Source organism: Micrasema longulum, unplaced genomic scaffold (assembly GCF_059751315.1).
Source record: "Micrasema longulum isolate JH-2025_06_02 unplaced genomic scaffold, ASM5975131v1 h1tg000309l, whole genome shotgun sequence".
NCBI lineage: Eukaryota > Metazoa > Arthropoda > Insecta > Trichoptera > Brachycentridae > Micrasema > Micrasema longulum.
In genome coordinates, this window is record NW_028277513.1 from 287,331 (window position 1) to 315,000 (window position 27,670).

The 27,670-nt window shown below is 35.9% G+C and overlaps 1 protein-coding gene across 1 annotated transcript; it reads left to right on the forward strand.

Moving 5' to 3' along the window:
- Window positions 1–5,547: 5,547 nt before the first annotated feature.
- LOC148282622 (CLIP domain-containing serine protease B4-like) lies at window positions 5,548–16,483 on the forward strand. Its single transcript, XM_088224796.1, has 6 exons — window positions 5,548–5,717; window positions 6,822–6,995; window positions 9,929–10,028; window positions 10,637–10,818; window positions 11,765–12,030; window positions 16,131–16,483. The coding sequence occupies exons 1-6, from the start codon at window positions 5,648–5,650 to the stop codon at window positions 16,272–16,274; spliced, it is 936 nt and encodes a 311-aa protein (XP_088080922.1). The 5' UTR covers window positions 5,548–5,647; the 3' UTR covers window positions 16,275–16,483.
- The last annotated feature ends 11,187 nt before the right edge of the window (window positions 16,484–27,670 follow it).

Sequence of the window (27,670 nt, forward strand, 5' to 3'; positions counted from 1 at the left end):
CACTAGTTTAGCAGCTGTCATTTTAATCAAGCTAAATTAAAAAAAACGAATGTACTTCTCATATCGGCATTTTTAACTCGAGACTGTAAATTCAAATCATCTCTTTATAAATATTTTATGATGTTCTATAGTAACGATTAACGAATTATTTGCAATGGCTACTTATGCTAATAATCTTGTGTTTATTTATTTTTTATATCTTTTGTATGCCGACATACATACATATATATATTTCTTGTTATTTTTCTTTTCTTTTTATACCCATGTTTTGTTATTGTTTTGAATTTTTTGTATATCTAACTAACTCATTATATTGTTATATTTTATATTGTAAAATGCACTTGTGCCGTATACTAAAAAAAAAAAAAAAACATCATAATTTAAATTTATTTCAACAGAGAGGGAAAAATTTTTGAGAAGGGAATATGGAAGTCTAGGCATTTACAGGGCTTATGACCTGTCATTGGCTGGTTTAAGTGGCCACTTTACACACTGTGTAACATTCACCATTCTGCCCATGTTTGAACTTCCACATTTCCTCAGCTCTTCCATCTGTTGACTTTTGTGAAGTAAAAGAGCTGAAACCTTCATCACGTGGGTGAGATTCATCTGGCTTACCCAAATCACCTACTAGGCAACGCCTGAAAACATTTTTTCCATTTTTATACTTCTTCTTTTACCAGGTAGTAATTCAACAATGTTTGATTATGTCCAAATGCTTGCAGACTGGCTGGATTTCCTCCTTAGGGAGTTGTTCAAATTTAAATTTATTTCAACAGAGAGGGATTTTTTTTTTCAAAAAAGGTGATTTGGTTCAGCCGGATGAATCTCACCCACGTGATAAAGGTTTCAGCTCTTTTACTTCACAAAAGTCAACAGATGGAAGAGTTGAGGAAATGTGGATGTTCAAACATAGGCAGAATGGTGAATGTTACACAGTGTGTAAAGTGGCCACTTAAACCAGCCAATGACAGGTCATAAGCCCTGTAAATGCCTAGACTTCCATATTCCCTTCTCAAAAATTTTTTCCTTCTCTGTTGAAATAAATTTAAATTTGAACAACTCCCTAGGGAGGAAATCCAGCCAGTCTGCAAGCATTTGGACATAATCAAACATTGTTGAAAACATCATAACATTAATATGTAGGTAGTTGCTTTGACTGTCTAATTAGGGTAAATAGCCTCGCTCTAAGACAATCAAATTATATTCCTTCATTAGTCAAAAACACAGTATGCCTTCTTCTTTTGTTGACATGACCAGTTGCCTCCAGGAAACCCTATCGCCAGCCAGCGTTTTCGCCTCCTCCCACTTCAATCCAGCGCCCCTTAGTTCCGCCGAAAAAAGTCAAAAGATCGTCATCGACGGCCTTCCAGGACGACGTGAGACCGCAGATTTAAAGAAGAGGTAACTTGGGTTTAGGTTCTCTTGAGGCATGCGCAGCACGTATCCAAGCAAGATCCACCACCGCATCTTCGAGACGCTCGTTATAGGAGGCTGGTGTGTTCGTTCTCAGATTTCAATGTTAGTTATAAAATCGAACCACCTTATACCTAATATTCTTCTCAAGCAACTACTCTCAAAACTAAGAATTTTGGTGTTTAAAATACACTTATGTATTTAAAATCATCATCATTCCGTTTCCGCACCTAATGGTGCATAGGGCATTGCATTGGATACCAATCACAGTATATCTTTATAATTCTTGTTAAATAAAGGTAAGATGATCAGTCTTACGCTTTAGGTAACAGTTTAGAGACTATGAAAAGTTATAATGTAAAACACCTTTTTAAATTAATATTTCATGCAACCATGTTGGGAATCAAACCCGTGACCTCTTGCATGGTAAGCAAAAAGCCGACATATTAAAATAATCATCAAAATAAACATAGAAAGGACAAATTTTAGACTCTCTTAAATTAACTAAATTGCAAGAACGAAGAACATCGACCGATCTTACGACTTTATATAAATAATAAAACCAATGTTTGATACCCCTGATCTACTGAAATTGATTTCATTCTATGAACCACCTAGATTAAGCAGAACATCTACAATATTTTATTGTCAAAATTAGCTCGGTAGCTCAATATAACTCACCTATTGTTAGATTACAGAATACCGGGAATGAATATGCATCACACTTTGATATATTTAGTTTATCTCTGCCTAACTTAAAAAATAAAGTGACCAACATATTTTTATCGCACTCTTTATACCACATATATGTAAATGGCAGAAATGCCGTATGAAAATAAATAAATTAAAATCAATATCGACAATGTTTTAACAATGCCCAAATGTGTTTAGGCAGGCTGGAGTTCCTCCTGTTAACACAAGTGGCGTCCATTTTTTACGAATGAAATAAAAAGATGGAAAATAATTAGTCAATAGTTCATAACGTCTTCACCGTACACTGCGCAAATATCACGAGCAACTTTGGCAGCTTTATTTGAAAATGCTTACTATCGTCTCTACTTGACATTGCAATTCGAAGGCTTGTAATCGAATAAAATAATATTATCATCATCATCATCCCCTTTCCGCACCTGATGGTGCATAGGGCACTGCATTGGTACACCAATCGCAGTGTATCTTAATCATTTTTGTGAAATGAAGGTAAGATTATCAGACTTACGCTTCAGGTGCCAGTCCTGAGAATATGAAATATTCTAGTGTAAAAACACCTTTTTAAATAATATATCATATCAACCATGTCGGGAATCGAACCCGAGACCTCTTGCATGGTAGGCAAATGCACTGACCATTACACCACGAGGCCGACAAAAAATAATATATGTAATGTAAAAACAAACATATGTATCTTGTAGAGCAAAAAATTTTGATTCGAATAACGTATTAACCTTTACTATTTTTTTATAATTTTGGTGTTCATTTTTTTTTAAATATGGTAAAAAACAGACTCAATTCACGTTAACACTTAATATCTAGCATATTGTAAAAAAAAAGTTCTTTAGTATGAACGAGTCGAATAGGAAGATCCTCTGCTTTAAAACCGTTTTCGTGTATGTGGAGGGAGTGATTTCACTGCAACAGAATTGAAGCTGTTAAAAATATTATTCGAGGAGCCCATGATCACTTTACCGTTCTGCCTATAGGTAAGCAGACTTTCATGTTCACGTATGTAATTTTTCTATTCTCTACATATGCTTGGTTAGAATATTACATTCGCATGCGTGTTGGCCCACTAAAGAGAATAAAAGTGTCGAAAAAACTAGCGTCATCTATTGTTGGAAAGGGGTTAGTTATTTACTAACCAAAATATGTATATATATTGGATTGATACCCAAGCTAATACATATTACAACAGAGATGAAGAACATTTTAGAGAAGGTTATATAGAAGTCTAGGCATCTACAGGGCTTATGAGCTGTCATTGCCTGGTTTAAGTGGTCACTTAACACACTGTGTAACATTTACTATTCAGCCTATATTTGAACATCTATATTCCTTCAATTCTTCCATCTGTTGATGTTTGTGAAGTTTAAGGGCTAAAACCTTTATTGTTGCGGGTTAGATTGAGTGAAATGTGGCAGCCTCCGTGGTGTAGTTGTCAAGACGCTTGACTCACACCACGAAGGTTCCGGGTTCGATTCCCGGTGGGAACATAAAAATTAAATGTGATTTTTCTCAAGCCTGGGTATTCACCACTGTAATTGGGCCTCCTGGCCTGTTGTGGTGCAACAAAGAAAAAAGAAATCGTGTGAAAGAATCTCACCCGCAACAATAAAGGATTCGGCCCTTTCACTTCGCGAACGTGAAAAATGAAAGAATTTAAGGAACATAGATGTTCAAATATAATATGTTAAAAAAATGAAACTTTTTTGAAAACTTGGGAAAAATTTAATAAAAAATATTTTAATAAAAATGAGCTACTTTAAACTAAGTCACAAGTCCTTAAGATATATACCAACCAATGATATACTGTTCTGATAGATTTCCGATTTTCAGAAAGCCAACTTTCCAATCTGCAGAACTCTCCGACTAGAACTTGTGACGTCACAGGCGGAGTAATTTTAAAATTACAAAACATTGATACAACGTAGCGCTGATAACACGATAAGTAACAATATTTTTTTTTCAATTGCCGTACTTCCTCATCAAACATTTATTTACTTTTTGTTGTGATATTAGTAAAAAAAAAATTAAGATTTTCAGAATACCTCCTATTTATCTACGTGTTAGTCGAACAGATCGCTGATCGGTACCTACATACGAGTGGATATTATTTGAGCGTTAACGTTTGTATTGAGCAATGAAATCATTCAAAATAAAAATACTCCAATACTTTCTGATAAGCAGTTGCATATCTAAATTATTTATGCTGAATTACGTTTAGTTTTGTATGCTTCTATCAATACAGGTTGCTTGAGAAAATAATATATTGTTTTGCGATAGCGAAACCTCACCTAACGACTAACTGAAATTGAACATGTTAAATACTTAGGACGTGTATTATCTAATCAGTGCTTAGGACTAACAATGGACAGACAATTGACATGGACTATTCGTATCGACAATTTAATTAGCAAATTTTCTCTCTTTCAGCTCTTTAACTTCGCAAACATCAAAAGATGAAAGAATTTAAGGAATATAGATGTCCAAATATGGGCAGCATGGTGAATGTTACACCTGTTATACCAGCCAATGATAGATCATAAGCCTTGTAGATGCCTAGACTTCTATAAAAAAATTGTGCATAAAATAAATATTTGCGTTCTTATGATTTACCCAAATATTTAATTTTAAGGGCCATTTTCAACGAGTTGTAAATAACTCACTATTAGAAAATGGTAATCGAGTTGGGGTAGAGTAGGATTCGAACCATGGACCTTTGATCCGTGAGTCCGAGACTAGGTACAGGACCACAACCCGATAATATTACCTTCAATATTATATTACTTCCAACAATATGGTATAATCGATGTTCCATCATTACTGGGACAAGTAAAATTCAATATTCCGACTCGTAGATTGAGAAACAATGAAGTACTGTTGATCGATCAGCATAGAACAAACTATGGCCTAAATTCTCCAATGACCCGTCTTTGTCGTATTGTTAACTCAAGACAAGATCTGGACTTTTTTGGTTTAAGTTTACAACGATTTAAACGAGCACTAAATAAATAGTCCAGATCTTGTCTCGATGTCCCTTATGTTTGTCAATGCTTCTTTCTTTTTTTTAAATGTTTTGAACTATTATTTTATTGTAATATTTAAACCTTATAAATTGTTTACATGGACAATGTCCGTTAATAAATAAATAAATATTGCCTTCTCTGAAATATTCTACATCTCTGTTGTAATATGTTAATATAAACAGCTCCCCGGGGAGTTGAATCCAGTCCTTGTCTACAAAAATTTGGACTAACTCAAAATATTGTCAAAAATAAATGTTTGCTTCTCATCGGGCCTAGGGACACAAAAGTTTTTGCAGGTGATAATAAAAGCACGCTGTGTACAGAATAAATCAAAACACACATCAAGATTTCGACGATTTAGAAATTAGTACAATTTGTATATGCGCAATATTCACATCTGCCGTTCTGCTCCAGAGCACTGTGTGAATAATGCATTATACGTCACAAGTTCATATTCAATAGTGCTAACGTTTTTTCTGGATTAATCCATGATGGGTGGACTATTCCTTCGCAAGTTTTTATTCCTCTTCACGATCGCCTCAACTTTTACATCAAGAGGTAAGTCAAATGCTACATTTATTGCCTCTCACTGCAGGGAGCTTGACAGAGGATTTTTCGTTTGCTTCGATCATACTCGCCCCGTGCTCAAAACTGGGAGAACTGGGGTAGTGGTCAAGACGCTTGACTCACACTTGGAAGGTTCCGGGTTCGATTCCCGGTGAGAACACAAAAATTATATGTGATTTTTCTTAAACCTGGGTGTTCTGTGATGTAATTCACTACTGTTATTGGGCCTCCTGGCCTGTTGTGGTGCAAAAAAATAAAAAATATATTATTCATTTATAATTTTTTTTTAAATTTTATTTTATTAAAAAACTTTCAGTCATACAAAATAAGTATTAAAAACAAAAATTTTCATACGTAAAAAAACTAAAAAAGTTTTCATTGATTGTGTAAAATCCAAATTTTTGTAGACGGGGACTGGATTCAACTCCCTGGGGAGCTGTCAACATTAACATATTACAACAGAGATGAAGAACACTTTAGAGAAGGTGATATAGAAGTCTAGGCATCTACAGGGTCTATGACCTGTCATTGGCTGGTTTAAGTGGCCACTTTAAGCACTGTATAACATTAACTATTCTGCCTATATTTGAACATCTATATTCCTTTATTTTTTTCATCTGTTATCATATGTTAATGTAAACAGCTTATACTTGAAATCAAATCATTTTTCCGTATGTAAAGGTGGACTAAGTTTATCGACGTTTTTCTCGTCTTAATCGAAACAACCGTAGCCTATTAAAAATCAACGTACCTTGGCTTCTTATCAGAAGGTGTTGAAGGCATTTGTTATTAAAGTTTGAAAATATTACTAAAATATTACTTTTATATATTATTAATTTAAAAAAGTAAAATTTTATCGTATTTGTTTATTTTAATCTTCAAGTACAAAAATGTGTACACTTTGGCGGGTTAAAAGCAATATCTTCCAGCCAACCAAAAAACAGACTGCTCAAAAGAAAAGTTGGTCAACATTTGTAGTTTAAAATGTTTTTTTTACATATTTATTTTATTTTTATTTCAAAACAACAGTTGTAAAAAGAGGTGCAGAGTTCCATGACTTTTTGATGTTATAATTACTCAGTTTTATGCCCACAGCTGCAGCTCACGAAGCAACTGCGGCTGAAAAGAACGCTGTGGAATTTCATCAATCCTGGGACCTCCTTCAGCACGACGAGGTACAATGCGGAGAGAGCTTTGCAGATAGAGTTATCGGGGGCCAAGACGCTGCTCTCGGGCAGTACCCTTGGATGGCGAGGATAGGCTATAAATGTAAGTGCTTAAAATTAATTACTAATTTTCTTCTTCGCTGATTGCGATTTGGGAGAACAAGATGCTGTTTTTGTTCTGTTCCCTTTGTTGGCGAATTGTAGGGGGCTGGACACTTGGACTGGGTGGAGATGTTTCTTGGAGAAAGATAAGACCCACCAAGAGTTGTAAGGCTGAAGATGTATGTACATTAGAATGGGCCGATGATTTATGAAGTTTTTTTTATTTTTTAGACATCAGTAACAAGTAAAAGGGGTCTAAAATGTTGCACTTTGGATCATCTTGAACGTAAACAATTTTTTAAAAATATTTCATACTACTTTTATCCCTCAACCGAGGTTTGAAGTTTATAACAGTCTGAATATTTTGTTAATTATCTACATTGATAAAATAATTTTTTGTTAGTAAAGATATAATTAAAAATTCAAACACGTTTTAAAACTAACGAAATGCTAAAAGTTTACACTCCGCGGAACAGATTCCGCTGAGCGCCTGGCTAATATTGACGAAAACAATGCTACCCATTTATTACAAAACAAAGTGCATCCCACGCCTTTAGATGCTTATTTAATAAGGTTTAATGCACATTTTAACATTTACTTGGACTGATTTTCTTACTTGAATTCAAAATGACAGCCGGTTTAGGGCGAAAATTGGCTTTTTCGAAATCTTCAAGCTCTAGTTGAGGACCAAAAGTAGTATCAAATATATTTTTTGATATTTTTTGCATTCCGAGTAATCTAAAAGGCAACTTTTTAGACTACTTTCATTTTAAAATTCGGATAGAAAAAAATTATCTGCCCACCCTAATGTACATATGTAAAATACTGGCTGTTGGGCAGTATCCATAGATGCGAGGGTGGGTTACTAATGTTAGTGCCGAAGGTTTCATTTCTAGATGATTTGTTATCTTCGATGATTATTGATAATTATAGTGATGCTTCGATGTCCCCCGACTTTCCTATCTGAGGCATTGTTTCAATTAATAAAGGTACTGGGCATTAGACAATTATTTTAAAAGAGTCATTGACACATTTCTGGTCATGCGGTTACAAGAGGAGATCCTAGCAGAATGCTCGTACGAGGTTTTCCCGTAATTTTAATTATTTAATACCCAAAACGCGTACGACTTTCGCATAGAGAAATTGATATTTTGTGGCCCCAAGAGTGTTTATCATGCTGGAAGAATATATTAAGTTCTCCAAAACAGATGTCATTTTCGAGAGAAGTATACAAGTTTAGATTTTATCTAAGGGAAGAGCCCAGAGCATAGATTTACATGCCAATAATCGGTTCCCCAGATGTTTATGTAATAATATTTTATTACTATCATTACTTTTCATTTGCGATGTTTGCGGCGTATTCTTGGCGTGACGTGGCAGAAAAAAGTGACAAATGCAGATATACTAACCCCTACTTAGATGTCTTCGGCGATGGTGATCTTAAAAGAAAGACGCCTGCGATGGCTCGGTCACGTTAGTCGAATGGAGGATGGCCAAATACCGAAAGATATTTTGTATGGAGAGCTTTGTGATGCTAAACGATCCCACGGTGGTCAGCGATTGCGATTTAAAGATGTCTGTAAACGTGACATGAAGACTTTTTGCATTGACGCTGTTCATTGAGAAAATCTCGCCAGGAACAGAGATGTGTGGAGAGGAGCCGTAAAGAAGGGAAAAGCGGCACACGACGACCTCTGGCTGGAAAGTCTGAGGCTTAAAAGACTGCGAGTAAGGCAGCTACCTTCTGGAGCCCGCCCCACAACCTGGAAGTGTGAGAAATGTGGCCGACTGTGCTGGTCCCGTATAGGACTATACAGTCACCGGAAAAACTGTTTTTTCCAGTCTTCAAATTAATTACACATCACCATCGTCTTTCGAAGACGGACGGTTGCCATATAGATAGATTTTTGTATTCTTCAATAACGTGCATGCTTCCGTTTTCCATTATGTTGTATCCCAACTCAACGTAGGGCTCTTGGACTCGTAGAGTTGGGGATCCGTTATTATTTTTATTCAATTTGTATCGTTGTATGAATCAATAAATAAAAACATTGGTATAGGGGGCCAAGAAGCTGTTCTTGGTTGTATCCATAGACCCGTGAATAGCCAGGATACAAAACTAGCTATGAATGTAAGTGCAAAAACATTATATGCAACTACTTTGGGGAACAGGAAATCAAAATGACATAAACAGACTACAAAGAAAGCAAAATAAAATATTAAAGTTAGTATATGACCTACCCTATCTAACAGCAACGAAATAACTTTTTAAAGAAACTAAACAATTAAATGTAACTGAACTCTTTAAACTACAATCCATAATATTTATTCATAAATTAGCCAGTGATGTAATTGTAGACGAAGAATTGAATTGAACTTGTGTACCAGAAAAAATATCAAATCCAAGCTTCTAAAACGAGAAAAGGACAATCGAGACTAATAAACCATGGACTGAAATTATACAATAAACTACGAGACAAAACTAAACAAAAAACTCAGACAACCTTTACAAAATGTGTTAAAAATATTATTATTAACAGTAGAATGTGAATTTTAAAAGTAAAAATATTTTGTTAAATGTATGTAGCCCGTAAGGGTTTATCAATAAAAAAATTTAATAAAAAAAAATCGACACAATTGTCATTTGCTGATAAAGATATGAGACTAAGATGCTGTTTTTGGACAGTACTTTCAGAAGACGAGGTTATCTATAATTGTAAGAGCCTAACATTTTATTTCGATATTACCATTTTTAGAGCCCAATATGTTAGTGTTGTTTTGTTTGCTACGAATATGTATTTACCATGCCCTCGGGTACAACACAAAAAATATAATATTTCGCTTCTTTGATGTAGGTAAAATAAATTGCGGGAAAAAATGCTTTTTTTTCCTTTTTGGTTTATTTAGATTTCAAATTATTTTCATTTTTTACAGCAGAAGAAAGTGAAAGGAAAGTTGATTACAGGTGTGGGGGGTCTTTAATCAACACATTGTATGTCCTCACTGCAGCTCATTGCCTAAAACCTCTAGTTCCGTAAGTAGTAAATTTGTAAATTAAATCTATTTCGTGGTTATACAAGTAAAAGTGACCATTTGAAAAAATGACGAAATTGAGATTATTGACTTTTTGACATAGTATTATCATGTCATCATCAATGTAGATAATTAACAAGTTCAGACAGTTATAAACTTCAACTCTCGGTTTAAGGCCAAAAGTAGTATGGATTAAAAAAAATATATATCCACGTTCATAGTGATCCAAAATGCAACTTTTTAGACCCCTTGAACTTTGGTGGCTTAAAAAAACAAAAACTTCATACATCATCTGCCCACTCTACTGTACATTATAAGTACAGTATGTACGTACCGTACTGTAAATGAAAGTCATCGTTTGCTGAACATCTCGGTTTTGACCGACTTTACTTTGGTAGGGTGTTTGGCAGCCAAGTCAATATTTTGCAAATCGCGGTTCGTTTCTGTCTCCATTTTTTTCCTCTGAAATTCCGAAAGCGATTCGGATAGCCGGAGTTGGATAGTTGGAGTTCTACTGTATTCACATTGGAACCACCAGAATAACTTCGATCCCCCCCCATTTTTGCTCCAATTGCTCTAGCCTAAATGGTAAAATGTTTCTTTTTCCAGGGCAAGGATAAGATTAGGAGAATACAATTCGAGAACCACAATCGACTGTTCCAACAGTGTTTGCGCTGAACTCCCCCAAGATTTTACTTCCAAACAGTTACTTATCCACGACCAATATAACAAACCTAAATTTTCTCATGACATTGGTCTTATCAGGCTTGACCGTCCAGCGATTTATAATGGTAATTATATTAAAATTGTTACAAAACCTTCCAGTCTTTTTTTAAAATTATTTATTTAAGATATTTTTTAAACAAATTATTCTACAAAAACATTTTTTTCTTCATATTCTATTATTAATGATAGTATATTTATAACAATAATTGAGTTTGTCAAAATGTTTGTAGACAAAAGACTTGATTTCACCTCCTCAGGAGTCATTAAGATTAACAAATTACAACAGAGATGTAGAATACCTTAAAGAAGGGAATATGGAAGTCTAGGCATTTACAGAACTTATGACTTGTCATTGGCTGGTTTAAGTAGCCACTTTACACACTGTGGAACCTAATATGTCAAATAAATCAGTCAGATGAATCTCTTCACAACAATTAAGGTTTCAGCTCTTTTTAACTTCACTAAAACCAACAAATAGAAGAATTGAAGAAATATGGATGTTTGAACTTAGGCAAAATGGTAAATGTTACACAGTGTGTAAAGTGGCCACATAAACATGCCAATGACAGGTCATAAGCCCTGTAAATGCCTATACTTCCATATTCCCTTCTTTAAGGTATTCTCCATCCCTGTTGTAATTTATTAATAATATTTTTAACTTCTTTTGTAAAGGTTGTCTGAGTCTATTGTTTAGTTTTGTCTGGTTGTTTATTGTATGATTTCAGTCCATGATTTATTTAGTCTCGGCTATCCTTGTCTCGTTTTGAAATGTTGTATGTGATATTGTTCTGATATTGTTCTCGTATTGTGTCCGTGTTTACTACAATTTGTGGTGTGGTTTTTTAAGTTTTTTTGTAATGATTACTGCAAGATGATATAAATAGATATGTTATTAAAGTAGGTGTAAATGTTAGTTAAAATGCTACTTGTAATATAAGCTGACTTTAGAAATAAATAATAAAAAAAATATTAGCCAAACATAAAAAAAAAAAAAATTAAATGTCTCCCCAGGGTGGGTCGGCCACATATGTCTGCCCAGCCCCGACGCGGGGCTGATGGCGGCCGGGACCGCCGAGACGGCCGGCTGGGGGATCGTGGACATGGACACCATGGAGACGGCTGCCGTGCTGCAGACCCTGAAGGTCCCCTTGGTCCCGCTGGCCACCTGCGCGCCCTTCTACCGCCGCGTCGTGAAGCTGACGGTGGAGCAGCTGTGCGCGGGGGGGAACGTCAACCACGACGCCTGCGGAGGCGACTCCGGCGGACCCCTCATGCAGGTCAATCATTCATTTCACATTCACATTCATCATCATGGTATTCACAAAAAGCCTCCATGCTTCTCTATCGGCTGCCAACTCCTTTGCGTCCTTTCAAGTCATGTTCTCGTCCCAAAGTTCTGACATAAACTGCCGACGAACAGTCAGCAGTGGGCGTCCAGGACGTCGAGAACCTGATGACTTGTAAAATAGGCAAGCGTTGATAAGGCACTCAGGGGGCATCCGCTTGATGAGTGTTTATTTATTAATACTTTTACTATGTTTGTATTCTTTTTTTTATACAGAATAATGTTCCCTCACTGGGGTGTCCAGTGCCGAGGGAAACATTTTTCAAAAAGTGAAACATGCCTTAAATTAGTTATTTAACAAAGTTAACACAATAATAAAAAAAACGTAATTAATCTATTAAACCCAATTATCATTAACATAATAAGCAATACAAACTAAAATAATAATAAACCAATTTATATAGACCAGTAGACCAAATTTCATATACAATACACAAATATTACCTATTTGGCTTGATCCACTCATCGATCCGTGCGCAACCCACCTCCACTATCCATTTCTTAATAGCTATTTTATATTGTGAGTACTTACTAAAATTGTCCTTATGGATAATGGAAGTAGATTGTACACTTTAACCGAGTAGTAGGCCAATCCTCTTTGACCGAAGGTTGTATCCATTTTTAATTGTTTTAGCATCATTAGGGTGGGAGCATCTAGTAACTCTTGTATTTGTGAAAGAAATTAAGGAAGGTAGAGAATAATGTTTGTGTGCGTATAGTAACAGAGCTTTTACATAAAGTCGTTTTATAGATGTTACATAAAGATTTATGAATATACCGAGGGAGCTAGTTCTGATTGGGCCTCTTAAGATAATTTTTATTAAAGTTTTTTGTGCTATTTGTTTGTCACCGGAGTTTGCTGCGTCCGTTCTCTTATTACTTCATTCAGGACAAAGTTAAATCACCGCATACCGAAGATTCTTCTGAGACACCTATTCTCAAAACTCAGTATTTTGCGGTTTTGGGCCCTAGTAAGGTGCCACGATTCGCACCCGTATAGGAGATTATGTGTTATGTAGGCGTTTTATAGTCGGCATTTGGTTTTCACTGAGTAAATATCCGATCTCCAAACAGCGTGTATGAACGCTGCCCAAAAAAAAAAGCTTGCCCACCACATACCGCACACCGCATCTGAGGACAAAAGTCTCCTTGGCTCGTTTGTTTTGTAAATTTGCTTGTTGTCAAACTAGAAAAGCTGCCCGAAGAAGCTCTCTGAAATCTGGTAGCCTTAGCATATTTGTGCTGAAAGAAAGTAATCCAGAAGAACATAATATGTACTTCATTGGATTGAGAAAAGCGTGAAGGCGTTCACACAGTTGAATGTGGCGCCTGCTACTCCTAACCGTAGTCCCAGTTCTTTATATTCATATTTTATTTACTGATGTATATATATTAAAGTACACCGGAACCTACTTTTACACAGGGGACAGGTTCCACACAGTACCGTGTAAAAATATACAAAGAAAAACAATGCGGGATAGACTTCCTTGAGTTAAAATCAATTCGGGATTTCAAAATGAAATTGTTTGTATTGTGCACAGCATGTCGTTATTTTTGTTTATTTTTTTGCACCACAACAGGCCAGAAAGCCCAATTACAGTGGTGAATTACAGCACAGAACACCCAGGCTTGAGAAAAATCACATGAATTTTTTTTTGTGTTCTCACTGGGAATCGAACCCGGAACCTTCCGTTTGTAAGTCAAGCGTCTTGACCTCTACACCACGGAGGCTGCCCTATTTGACATTCGATATTAATGTTTAGTGGTAACTACGTTTATGGGAAAATGAATAAAATACTGTCGAATTCGGTTATAACGATCACGGAAATAGCGAGATCTCGGATGTAACGAGGAAACATTAGTTGACATTTTAGTTCATGGTTTTCTCCACACAATTATTCACTGTAATAGCGAGCTACTTCTCGGACAAACCGAACAAAAATATTGTCAAAAATTATACAAAAAATCTTCAACTGTTAAAAACATAATTCTCGAAATTAGAATCTAAGTAATAAAATCTATAAGGTAAAGGATAAATACCGCCGGGCGTTGGGATCGGATTATGTTTATGATAGCTATGTAAGTGTCTAAGTACCTTATTGGATTTTTCGCCGACAATATTGAAAAATGAACACACATGATTTTTAAAAAATCCAAGCTTTGTGAACTTAGTAAGTGCCGGTTCGGCACATTGTTACAATTTACAGCTGCTTTTGTAGTTTATGAATGACATGCTTATTTCGGGGATTTTGCGGAGTTTTTTAAAAATATTTTTTAATATTCTAGGCTTATTTCAATACACAATAAACATTACAAATGGGTGATATCAAATGAGTTCTAGGCCAGATCAGTTAAAACCTAACCCCTGTAAAAATTTTCAGATTGAATAATATGTACACGTATGTATTTACTTGTTTATTTAGTGACAATGTGCAATAGCGGTTGTAAAAAATAAAACCTTTCTCTGGTATAACGAGAAACGCTTATAACGAGCAAATTTAAGTAATCCCATCTTCCTCATAATAACCACTACCGTTTATATATTCCACAAAAAAATATCTATAAAATGCACTCAGCGTCCAGCCCGTTAACGATGAAACTAGCCGATTACCTCAGCTTATTACTCCATACAAAAAAGTACACCATATTTTACATTTTTAACCCAGTCAGGTTTTTTAGTACTAAAACAAGCTTGCAGGTTATTATTAAAGTAGTATTTTGAAGACTAATTCCGAAGGATTATTTTTCTTTAACAGAATTTTATAGACATATTATGTATCAAATAGGACATGTGGCGTTCGAAGTGGGAATCGGCTAGTGCTCAGTGTTGACATGAAATGTTATTATGAAATATCTGCCATTTGTTATTTTGGTATTTTATTCATAAGTTTTGTACAATCGTTACATTTAAATGGTGTAGTAAATTTGTGACAACAGAGAGAAAAAATATTTTTGAGAAGGGAATATGGAAGTCTAGGCATTTATTGGGCTTATGATCTTAGACTTCCATATTCCCTTTTCAATAATGTTTTCCCTTTCTGTTGTCACACATTTAAATATGAATATCTTCCTAGGGAGGAAATCCAGCGAGTCTGCAAGCATTTGGACATACTTAAAACACTGTAGAATAAAGCTACTTATATCGCGAAGTCAATCATAATTGTTGTTTGAGTTAGTTTTCACAGAATCACAGAAAAAATAGCCATTTATATTATATGACTTTTATATTACATACTTATATGTATGAAGGTACAAATTAATGATTTTTTTGTAGATTACCTATAAAATAAACCACTGCTCGCCACTGGTGAGTAATAATTGTAGTTAATAGCAGTATTTTTATATCATTCAATACTGTTCCAAATTGTTTTATTAACACTTTGAGGACCGGCCGAATACACATAGAATTTACCGTGTGCCCGGCCCATTTTTGTAAAATTTCATGCTTTGCGAAGGGTTTCTTAAAAGTGTCATGATTACAAAAATACTGGGTTAAATCAATTGAAACTTTTCAAATTTACGAAGTCTTTTTTGTATACTAGTTTCGCCAACATTGGCCTTTATGGAGAGCCACATTGCAATGTTCGCACATATACAGGGTGAAGGGTCTCACTCCTTTTTTTGTGCTTTTTGTATCCCGGAGTCGTGTAAACACGTGATTATAATAACCACGCGTCGTGTCTCGATCCCGTGTTTTCACTTTGTTTACCAGCAGAGAAAAAGTACTAATAAAAGTCACTAGATGTCAATAAAATGCACTTTTTTAGACAGCTGGTAAACCACGCGAAAACACGGGACCGGGACACAACGCATGGTTATATAATCACGTGTTTACACGGCTCCGGGATACAAAGTGTTAACATGTTTTTCGTTTCTCGATTTTATTTATAGGCACAAAGTATTCATCTTCATATTTTTTTTACAATTTGCCGCATTATTGTATCATATTCTTATATTTATTTACATTTATTCATACTATTTATCTTTCAACTAACGGTATTCGCTAATACAGCGTTATTTGTATTATTGCAGGTGGACGTGGGCTACGAGTTTCCTCAGTACTTTCTCATCGGAGTAGTGTCCCTGGGGCCCTCTGTGTGTGGAGGAAAGCCCCCGGGAGTATTCGCTAATACGACACATCATCTTAAATGGATATTGGACAATATCAAACCTTGATGGTACAAGATACACGGAAAATGTCCACTAAATTATATTACCTTATATTATGTAACAGCTACAATAATCTTCCTTTTGAGTCAAGCCGTATTTTTCCCTGTCTAAATTTGTATGTACAACATATTTTTTTGTTTATAATTAACGCCAGTAGTATTTATTAATGTTTTTATTAAAGTTTTAAAAAAAACAGTATACGTTACTTTTTGCTCATGAAGAATCTAAATAGCCAGCCAAAAATATTTTCCATCATAATAAAATACGCCGTCGAGTCCACCCTGATGTTTTTGAAGAATTTTATATTACAGATTTTTATTTTACACTACGTTACAATGAGGAAGTTCAGTGGTCTTTTATTATTTGTCAATAGATTATTAAACTAAGTCAATTTTTTTTAAAAATTTTTATATATCGTATTATCAGCGCTACGTTTTTTTAAAGTTTTGTATTTCTCAAATAACTCCACGTGTAACGTCAGAGGTTCATTTACGCTTATTTTCATTCAGTTCTTCCTATTGGTCCAGAATCGACAAACAGACCGGAAATCTTCCATAGCTCTCAGATCATAGGTTGATTCACTCATGTATTCACTCAATAACTATCGACGTGCTAATAAGCGACGTGCCGTGACGTGTAATCCTACTGCGCAATCACGTATTTGAATTTCACCGATGTATGTATTTATGAAAAATATTCCAAAAGTGCTATTTTATTTTATTCATTTATTATTTATCATGCTATTCATTGCATTTAGCCAGTGGTTGGCAAGCCAAATGTCAAGAAAAGCAGTCTCCATAGTAATTGTAATTTAATTTTCACTCTTTTGTATTAGATACTCCTTACTATTGTGGCGGGTCGACAACGACGGCACGAGCCGAACATTGCCGAACGCCGACGTAGAGCGTACGAACGGGCCAAACCGGCTTCGAGAATACTACCGGATTCCGACCTCACCGCACGCGTCTTCGAGGCACAAAATTACCGCCAATTTAGATTTACCAACTTCATTTTATTTTGCCTAATATAGTTATTAGAATCCTTCTTTCAATGTGTTAGCTTCAGTAGTTTAGTTTCGTGAATAAATCTTTGTGTAAAACGTAAGTACCCTGTTTTACTTGCTCTCATTCTGTGCACCCACATAACTTTGTACATCACAAAATTAGGCCACCAACTAGGTGCCTACATAAAAGTACAATACCAAAGTGGTGACCCCGACGTTTGAACACGAAAACACAACATTAAACAATCAATCACGGTGACCCCATTCAAATTCCATAAAAATTGCGCAAAATTTCAGACAGAAATATCTTCGCTTGACAAAATTGTACAACAATTACTTTTTTCGGTCGGTACATGAAAAATTTAAAATTTCATTTTTAATTTGATTGCACTTTTAATTTATTTGTAATTAATCAAGGTTAATCTATTTCAAGGTTAACTTATTGTAAGGTTAATTAATTTAGTATAATAGAATTATATTATAATAATTATAATATATAATAGAATTAGATTTTTCAAAGACCGAGCGAATCGAGTGAATTTTTCTGTCGGTAACAATCTTCAATGTAAATGTAACTAATGTAAATGTAATTAATGTAACTAGTGAATTGATTAAACTGTGATTAATTTCTTAACAATATTACTCGGCCGGGATTAATTCAAACAGGTGATTCATAATTTAACTAAAATTATTATAAACAAACATAATATAATACGTTCGAGCGACTCGCTCACCAAAAATCGCACGCCGAGTAATACATTCCTACAACACATATAAATTTTATTTTTTTTATTTTTCTTGAGTCGAACACACAAACAATTCACACGAACATTTACATAGGGTGCCAGATTGAGTAGAGGTACTTACAGGGTACCGGAAAATAATTGTTATTTATAGTTCTTAAATTTTGTTTTTTTTTTTTTTTTTTTTTTTTTTTTTTTCAAAAATCCGGTACATAATTATTTTTGACAAATATTATATGGCGAGACAAGCGTGACGTAGGCATCCGAATGTTTTCTCCTTGTGAACGCACTGCGGGAGTAAGTTTTTTTTTACCAGCGAAATCTATCGGAAATATTTTTCAGCTGGCGCAGTCGTTCACAATACTTGCAATTTGTAAAATTTTATTTTTGTAAACAACTTGAAACTATCAAACAAACAGATATTCGGGCGGCTAAGCCGACGAATGTTTAACTTAGTACGTGGACATTAGTATCCATACTTTTTTTCTATATACATTATATCGTGTGACTGTACTATATATGTTTATATTTTTAACCTAGGCTATGCATGTTATTATGTGTTACAGATTTGAAGTTTTACCATAAACATTTTTAAACTTGATATATTGTACAACGGACAATCAAAAGGAATATTAATATTGAGGGGACCACTCAGGCTTGGAGAATACAAATACCTAATAGTTGGAAAATGTGTTCCGCCGTATGGTAAAATAATTATTTAAATTTTCTGTTTTTAATTTTCTTTTCTATAACTTGCACAGTACATACATAACAAATAGTGACTCTGACATTTAAAAAATAAATATTTTTGTTTGAAATTTAAATTTAAATTTAAATTTAAATCTAATAATTTAAACTTAACTTTTTAATACAACTACACTCATTATTGAATACTTTTATTTCAATATTTTAACTTATACTGTAATCATTATTACATACATTTTTCTGAATTTTTTTTTTTAAAAACGAATATTTTTAAACTGTAAACAATGGCTAACAAGGACAACACTGACTTGACAAATATCAACACAGCAAACAACATGTTCCACACGGATAGGATTAGCGTTAAACTACCACAGCTATGGGTGAACAACATCGAACTTTGGTTTAAACAGATAGAAGCACAATTCGAGTTGGCAAACATAGTTTCAGAAGACGCACGTTATAGTCACTTAGTGTCAAAACTTGAACAAACGCACATAGAACAAGTTTCAGATATTTTACTCATGGAACCGAACCGAGCAAAATATACGAGGCTGAAGGAAGCTATAATCCAACGCATGGGCTGTCCACAGGACAGAAGGAGAGAAAAACTGTTTTCTTCCTTACAGCTTGGGGATCGAAACCCATCCAGCCTACTTAGAGAGATGCGGACGCTAGCAATAGGTTTACAAATAGACGAAACGACGTTGCAATACTTGTGGATACAACAACTGCCCAAGACGATCCAAGCGCATTTAGCCATAAGCGAAGATGACTGGGATAGGCAAGCGACGATAGCAGATCGCCTAATACAGGTGTACACACAGGATAATGTAGCGGTAGTAGGTACCAACAATAAAAATAACATTTGTAGTTTAGAACAGTCCGTACAAGCTCTAACCCATAAGGTAGAGAGTTTATTTCACACAATCAACAAACAGCATAGTCACAACAACAATAACAATAGATTCAAACACACAACAAGTAACAGCAGTAACAATTTCAATAACAACAAATACAACAACAATTTCAACAAAACAAGCTATAGGGCCAACGGAAATAACAAGAAAACTATTCTTTGTTACTTCCACACAAAATTTGGCGATCAAGCTAAGAAATGCGTCACACCATGTGAATTTAAACCGCATCTAGCTTCAAAAAACTAGATGGTCGAATCATAGCGGAGGCGGCTGATTCAACCAACACAACACGTCTCTTTGTTAAAGATCGTGATACCGGTGTGTCATACCTCGTTGACTCCGGATCGGAAATATCATTAATTCCTAGATCTTTACACAAACGCCATGGAGAAAAGTCTAAGCTAATTCTCTATGCAGCGAACGGGACTACGATCCAGAATTTCGGAGTTACCACGGTAACACTGAATCTGGGATGTAAACAAATGTTTACATGGAAGTTTATAATAGCGGATACGACACGCCCTATTATAGGAGCAGATTTTCTCCACAACTTCCACCTGTTAGTAGATGTTAGGAACAAACGGTTAGTAGACAATACAAACGGCAAGATAGTCAGAGCATTTGACATCTCCACAAACAACAACATAACATGTTCCATATCATTAACAGACAAAACCAACATTTACCACTCACTCATATTGAAGTATCCACAACTAGTAGATATCAATAAACCATACGCAGGGCTGGATAAACACAACACAACCCACCATATAGATACCCGTGGCAAACCCGTTATGTGTAAGACTCGTCGGCTGTCCCCAGAACTACTGAGGCAGGCGAAGCAAGAGTTCGATCACATGGTGGCTCAAGGTATTTGTAGACCCTCCAAGAGTGAGTGGGCCTCTCCATTGCATATGGTGAAGAAGAGCGATGGTACTTATCGCCCTTGTGGCGATTACCGTAGCTTAAACGCACAGACGGTACCTGATCGTTATTCCTTGCCACATATCCACGATATATGCAATGACTTATTTAACTGTAAAATTTTTTCCAAAATTGACTTACAACGAGCATATCACCAAATTCCAATTAATGAAACTGACATTAAAAAGACAGCTATAACCACACCATTCGGGTTATTTGAATTTGTAAGAATGCCATTCGGACTATCATGCGCTGCACAAACATTCCAACGGCACATCAACGAAGTCACAAGAGGTCTAGAAGGAGTACACGCATATATCGACGATATATTGATCGCTTCACCAAACGAAGAAACACATGTGGAACACTTAAAAGCTTTGTTCCAGCGACTTCAAGATCATGGAATGGTGGTAAACCCATCTAAATGCGAGTTTGCCAAGAAAACACTGTTATTTCTTGGTTATGAAATTTCGGCTGAAGGCATCGGACCCTCGCCAACAAAAGTGGAAGCCATCACGAACCTCAACAAGCCAGAAACCATTAAGCAGTTGAGAAGATTCTTGGCCATGGGAAACTTCTACCGAAGATTCATACCACGAGCAGCACACAAATTGATACGACTACACGATTACCTCAAGGGAGCAAAAAAGAATGACAACAGAAAAGTAGAGTGGAACGAAGTCACTACACACGATTTCGAAGAGGTCAAGAACTCGCTGATCAACGCCACTAAGCTTAGCTACCCAGAGGAAAGCAGCAAGATGTCAGTGTGGACAGACGCCTCAGATTACGCAATCGGAGGCGTGCTACAACAAACCACAGACGGCATCAACTACAAACCGATAAGTTTCTTCTCAAAAAAGTTGAACAAGGCTCAGTGTTCATATAGTACGTACGACAGGGAACTACTAGCCATTTTTGAGACTGTAAGGTACTTTCAACATTATCTGGAGGGCAGAGAATTCTGTATATACACGGACCATAAACCACTACAATTCGTGTTTAGAAGGAAAAGTCACGACAAAGAAAGCCCCAGACAACTCAGATATCTAGACTACATCTCACAGTTCAGCACGGACATCAAATACATAAAAGGAGAAGACAACGTCGTCGCCGATACCTTATCAAGAATCGACATGATCGAACAAGAGGCAAACATATCGTTCGAAAAGATCCATAAAGAACAAAGGCAGGACAACGAACTACTCGCACTCTTGGACGACAAGAACACTGCTCTGAACCTGATCAAAACCAACATGCAGGGACAAGAAATCGTCTTCGATCTCAACAAAGGCAACATGCGACCGTACATCCCAAAAACGCTACAGAGATCGTTCTTCAACCAAGTGCATAACCTCAACCATGCAGGAGCCGACGCCACGACCAAGACCATCAGTCAAAGAGGCGTCTGGAAAAATATGAAAGCAGACTGCGCAGCTTGGACGAAGGCCTGCATACCCTGTCAGAAGAGCAAAGTCAACAAACACACGAGGACACCGATCATCAAGATCGACATGCCGAGACAGAAATTCTGCGTGGTCCATGTCGACCTCATCGGACCTTTTCCACCATCAGAGGGACTGAGGTACTGCCTCACATGTATCGACCGATACACTCGATGGGCGGAAGTAATCCCTATCGCAGATATCCAGACCCACACAATCATCAGAGCCATCTGGGACAACTGGATTGCGAGATACGGCGTACCGGAGAAAATTATAACTGATCAGGGTAGGCAATTCATGTCTACGGACTTTAACTTGTTTTGTTCCAGATCAGGCATAGCACACTCCAACACGACGCCTTACCATCCACAAAGTAATGGCATGATCGAGCGATTTCATAGAACGCTGAAGACGGCCATTAAAGCTCACCACCCTGTTCCGTGGACAAAATCGATCAGCACCATACTACTCGGACTGAGGGCCACACTGCGCACGAATGCAGAGCACTCAGTAGCAGAGATGCTGTATGGGTGCAAACTAAAGTTACCAGCAGACATCCTGGAGCAGACGAACGACTACATTGACCCGGACTCCTACACTAGGCAACTGGTAAATTTCATGCAAAACGTCAAACCAAGGCCAGTCGAGCACCACAATAAAGGTAACGTTTTCATCCACCCGGAACTAAAGAGAGCCACACACTTGTTTCTGAGGGACGACAGAGTGTACAAACCCCTGATGCCGAACTACAAGGGGCCCTACAAGGTCATCACCAGGGCGGAAAAGACGGTAACACTGGACGTGGATGGCGAACATAAAAAGGTTTCGCTGGACAGGTGCAAGCCGGCGTTCCAGACAGCGGAAGAACGAGCCAGTCCAGCAGAAACGGAAACACCAACAGAACAACCGGCATACACAACGCGTAGCGGCAGGAGGGTGATACAGCGTCAGTTTTGAAAAACAGATTTCAAAACTTGGAAGGGGGCTGTGTGGCGGGTCGACAACGACGGCACGAGCCGAACATTGCCGAACGCCGACGTAGAGCGTACGAACGGGCCAAACCGGCTTCGAGAATACTACCGGATTCCGACCTCACCGCACGCGTCTTCGAGGCACAAAATTACCGCCAATTTAGATTTACCAACTTCATTTTATTTTGCCTAATATAGTTATTAGAATCCTTCTTTCAATGTGTTAGCTTCAGTAGTTTAGTTTCGTGAATAAATCTTTGTGTAAAACGTAAGTACCCTGTTTTACTTGCTCTCATTCTGTGCACCCACATAACTTTGTACATCACAAAATTAGGCCACCAACTAGGTGCCTACATAAAAGTACAATACCAAACTATTTTGCAAATGCAATATATTGTATTATTTTTTAGAGCAAACACCGATTTTTTTTCCAATGAACTGTATTTATTTACGAGGAAAACAAAAAAACAAACCGACACGAGCGTTGACTTAGAGATTACACACGCGTTTAACTTATGACTGCGATAACACTATTGTTTATTGTAATCGCTCAAATGCTTAGCATGTTTTTAAGCACATCGATAGTTATTTGTGATTGAGTTACTGGCTGATTTCAGCAGAACGTAGAATTGACCTTACTGCGCCCGATAACACCGATATCTCATTTTTCCAAAATTGTGGACTGGGTGTTTTCTGCATAAATACCTTTATTTGTCTGTGAACCTTCAGAATATTTTAAATAATCTTCGCATTACTCACCAGCGCGCGTCACTCTTTTGGTCACCTTGGTTATTTTTTTTATGTACTCTTCTACAAGCTATCTGTTTGAAGGGATAAAACCGCGGATGAGGCAAATACTTAAGTATCGGGATACCTTAACTAATAAATCCCGAAGCTTCTTAGTACTGTCGAGGTCATCATCATCAAAGTTGACAGGGCCGAACACCGTTTTGGCCCGCAACCCGTAAAGCTAGGGTTTCCTAGGACAGCGGTGCCCGTATTTTAACGGCCGTAGTGAACGGTGATGCAGTGGACAGCCATCGTAAAAGTGATTAGAGAGTGGTTTCCTAGAAAAACGGTGTTAAATGGTGTTGATAACACCGTTTTCATTCAAGGAATCTCGGTTTGAAATACCTTTTCAGTGAAACTAAATATACGAGTATCTTTAACAAGTGAAAATTGCGACAAAGAAGTAAGAAGAGCGAAATTTATGATTATTAGTTTTCTCACTCATTATATTATTAGTTTTTTGTATGTTTTTTATTTGCTTCCTCTTTTTGATTTTCCCCATCTTTTCTCCTTCTCTATTTTCCATTTTCATTTTTTTATACTCCTGTAACTCAATCACAAATGACTATCGACGTGCTAATAAGCGACGTGATAACAATTTCTCACCATGGTTGTTTGTCGTATTCGTGATCACAATGGAACATTCGTAAAAGTTATCGATCGGGATTACTATCTTTTAATATTGTCACACTTCAAAATGGTGCTTAGCAACACCTAATATTAAATGTCAAAATATATACGCTTCGCGACGCATAATCAATCACATATTTGAATTTCACCGGGGTGAATATGGAAAATATTTCAAAATTGTAAGTAAAGTAAAATAATTTACTTTAAAAAGGTTTACTCGTTCGTTTACAATTTGTCAAAAAAAGCAGTTGCCATAGTATAGATACTCCTTACTACTTGGCAAAAATGTAATATATTGTATTTAAAAAAAAATAAACACCGATTTTTCGACAATAAACTGTATTTACGTTTGCTGAACCAGCTTATAGCAGGCAAGCGAACGTTCGGGAAAATCAATAACTTTAACTTTTGGAATTCAATCATAAACAAGTACATCGGTACCTATTTATCGATGAAAAGTCTTTTTGCTTTTATCCGAACAGTTTTAGCACGCTTTCACGACACAATCAGGCATTTTTCTTTTAATTTATTTTGGTTTCGAATTAAATGTCAAGCTCACGTTAAAACACGGCTGGTGGTTGATAATGACTAAATTCGCGTTGAGCATGAGTTCAGTGTCATAATTTTAGAATGCTCGGGTTTACCCGAGCGATTTACGCGATTTATCGCGCTTTGAATTTTTTTCTTTAACACGTATACTTGGAAAATAAAAAACAAACCGACACGAAAGTTGACTTAGAGATTACACGCGCGTTGACTTATGACCGCGATAACTTAAGCATATTCATTATTGTTCATTATGATCGCTCAAATGCTTAGCATGTTTTAAGGCACGTCGATAATCATTTGTGATTGCACCACTGGTAAACTATATGTTATGAAACTAGGTAACTAATAACCATAGCTATGATTCAGATTGAAATGTCACTATCGTCCCTTTTTCCTACCCTCTTTCCCCCTTCTATCTTCATAGTATAGTGTAGTTATTTCGTCAATTTTGATTTTTTTTTAAAAAGAAAAAAACCATGTTTCAATGAAAATATTTAAAAATACTTTTAAAATTCTCACATACTAATTATTTTCTCAAATCAAACAGTTTGTGAAGATTGGAAGAAATTTCCTTAAGGCAATATTTTTTTATTTATTTCTTAAGTTAGCTTATATTAAAACTAATATAAACTATTATGTACATTTACATCATCTATATATATTTACATTTCCTTACAGTAACTTATACATTTACTTTTTTATTTTTTCAGACACTTTTCATTCTTCATACATTCAGGCATCTCATCATACATTTTTAAACCCTTATACATCAAACAATTTTGCGACTCTTAATTCCCCTTCTTATATATGTGTGTATGTGTAAACCGTATGGATTAGAATTATGAAACCGTGTTTTAATATTATTGTGGATTTATTTGATGAAATATTACTTTTTAATGGCATTATACGATATAAAATATTGCGAAACATGTGTAGCCATAAAACTTCTAAAAACAAATCATCGTAAGAAAATAATTCCGAAGACGATAAAATAAATTGCATATTAATTCAAAAGTAATTGAAAATTTTTAGAGAAGGATGCAGATGTCTAGGCATTTATAGGGCTTCTGACCCGTCATTGGCTAGTTTAAGTGGCATCCCTTTTTTTTAGTAAAAAGAAATCTTGCGTTGTTATGATTTTCCCAAGTATTTCAATTTTGGTGGCAATTTTCAACGAGTTGTAAATAACTCACTTTCAGAAAATGGAAATCAAGTTGTGGTGGTGGTATGCGAACCTCGGACTTTTGATCCATGAGTCTACGACACTCCACGTCACCAAAACCCGATTTACACATTGTTTAACATTCTCCACTCTGCCTATGTTCTAGGGAACATATTATATTTAAGTTATATTTAATGTATTCCCTAGAACATCCTACGGGAGTTGTTTATTTTAAATTTGCTGTAACAGATAGGAAAAAAACATTTTTGAGATAGATTAAAGGATTGAGGTGAATGTTTAAACATTGGCAACATGGTGAATATTACACAGTGTATAAAGCGGCAACTTAAACCATCCAATGACAGGTCATAAGCCCTGTAAATGCCTAAACTTCCATATTCCCTTCTCGAAAAAGTTTTTCCTCTCGGTTGCTACAAATTTAAATATGAATAACTCTCTAGGGAAGAAATCCAGCCAGTCTGAAAGCATTTGGACATACTCAAAACATTGTTTTTATTATTATTATGGATAACTTATATGGTGCTATTTTTGTAATATAATACCTCAAGGACGCTTTACAAAGTGATTGTTTATAACTTTTTAAATTTGTAATTTAAGAAAAACAATGCACTTTGGTCATCACATGCTAAGGATTTATTCAAATGATTTAGTTCTTAAAGTTGTTTAAATTCAATCAGTACGCAAATGCGCCAAAAACAACATTACGAAGCGGATGTAATCCACTTTTACCCGAGTGTTGAATTAATGCGTCCAGGTTTCTGGCTAAATTCACATACAGAACTGTATTCTTCATCACACGGACACCGATAAAATATTAAATAGTAAACGTGTTTACATTTTTCTAATTTAAAATTTGGTAAATATTTAAAATCTTACCATTTAGGGGAATTAAACATATTAAATAAAGAACGATCTTACACGTCTGTAAGAACATTTTCTTTTTTCAACTATACGAATTTAATTTACAGAAGCAAGAAAGGCGAGAGCTTTATTACATTTGAATGTTTTTTAAATCAACAATACGAACGCATTGTAAGGGAACACGGGACTGCGTGCAGGGCTGCCACCCCTCAGGGTTTACCCTGAAAGTCCATATATATATATATATAGTTGGATAATTTATAAAGCGCCATTTTTGTGAAAATCACCTCAAGGGCGCTGTACAATTAATAAATATCCCAGTACGTCTTGCAGCTACAGAGCGCATGGACGGTTGGGATTCTAGTTCCTCGTTTTCAATTAAGATCAATCAAAAATTATAATAGATAGGAGCTAGATTACAGGACGTCTTGCAGCTACAGAGCGCATAGACAGTTAGAAATTTAGCCCCCATTTACACATTTTAAAAATTGACATATAAATTTAGAACACACTAATGATTTATAAACATTAACTCATTGTTTTCTAACATATAACAACTTATTTTCAGATTTATTATAAGATTATAAGCTACGGTTGGGGAGGAACTATATTTCACGCCCAGCCCGTACGGTGGCTGAGCGCGAAGCCATGGGTTTGAATGAGGAAGTGTTTTTTTTATATT

What these genes read in the sequence shown, in the direction of transcription:
- LOC148282622 (XM_088224796.1), top strand. Translation starts at nt 5,648, where the DNA reads ATGATGGGTGGACTATTCCTTCGCAAGTTTTTATTCCTCTTCACGATC. An exon ending in GGCGAGGATAGGCTATAAAT is followed by an intron (nt 6,996 to 9,928) that starts GTAAGTGCTTAA and finishes CATTTTTTACAG; the next exon opens with CAGAAGAAAGTGAAAGGAAA. An exon ending in CCGGCGGACCCCTCATGCAG is followed by an intron (nt 12,031 to 16,130) that starts GTCAATCATTCA and finishes GTATTATTGCAG; the next exon opens with GTGGACGTGGGCTACGAGTT.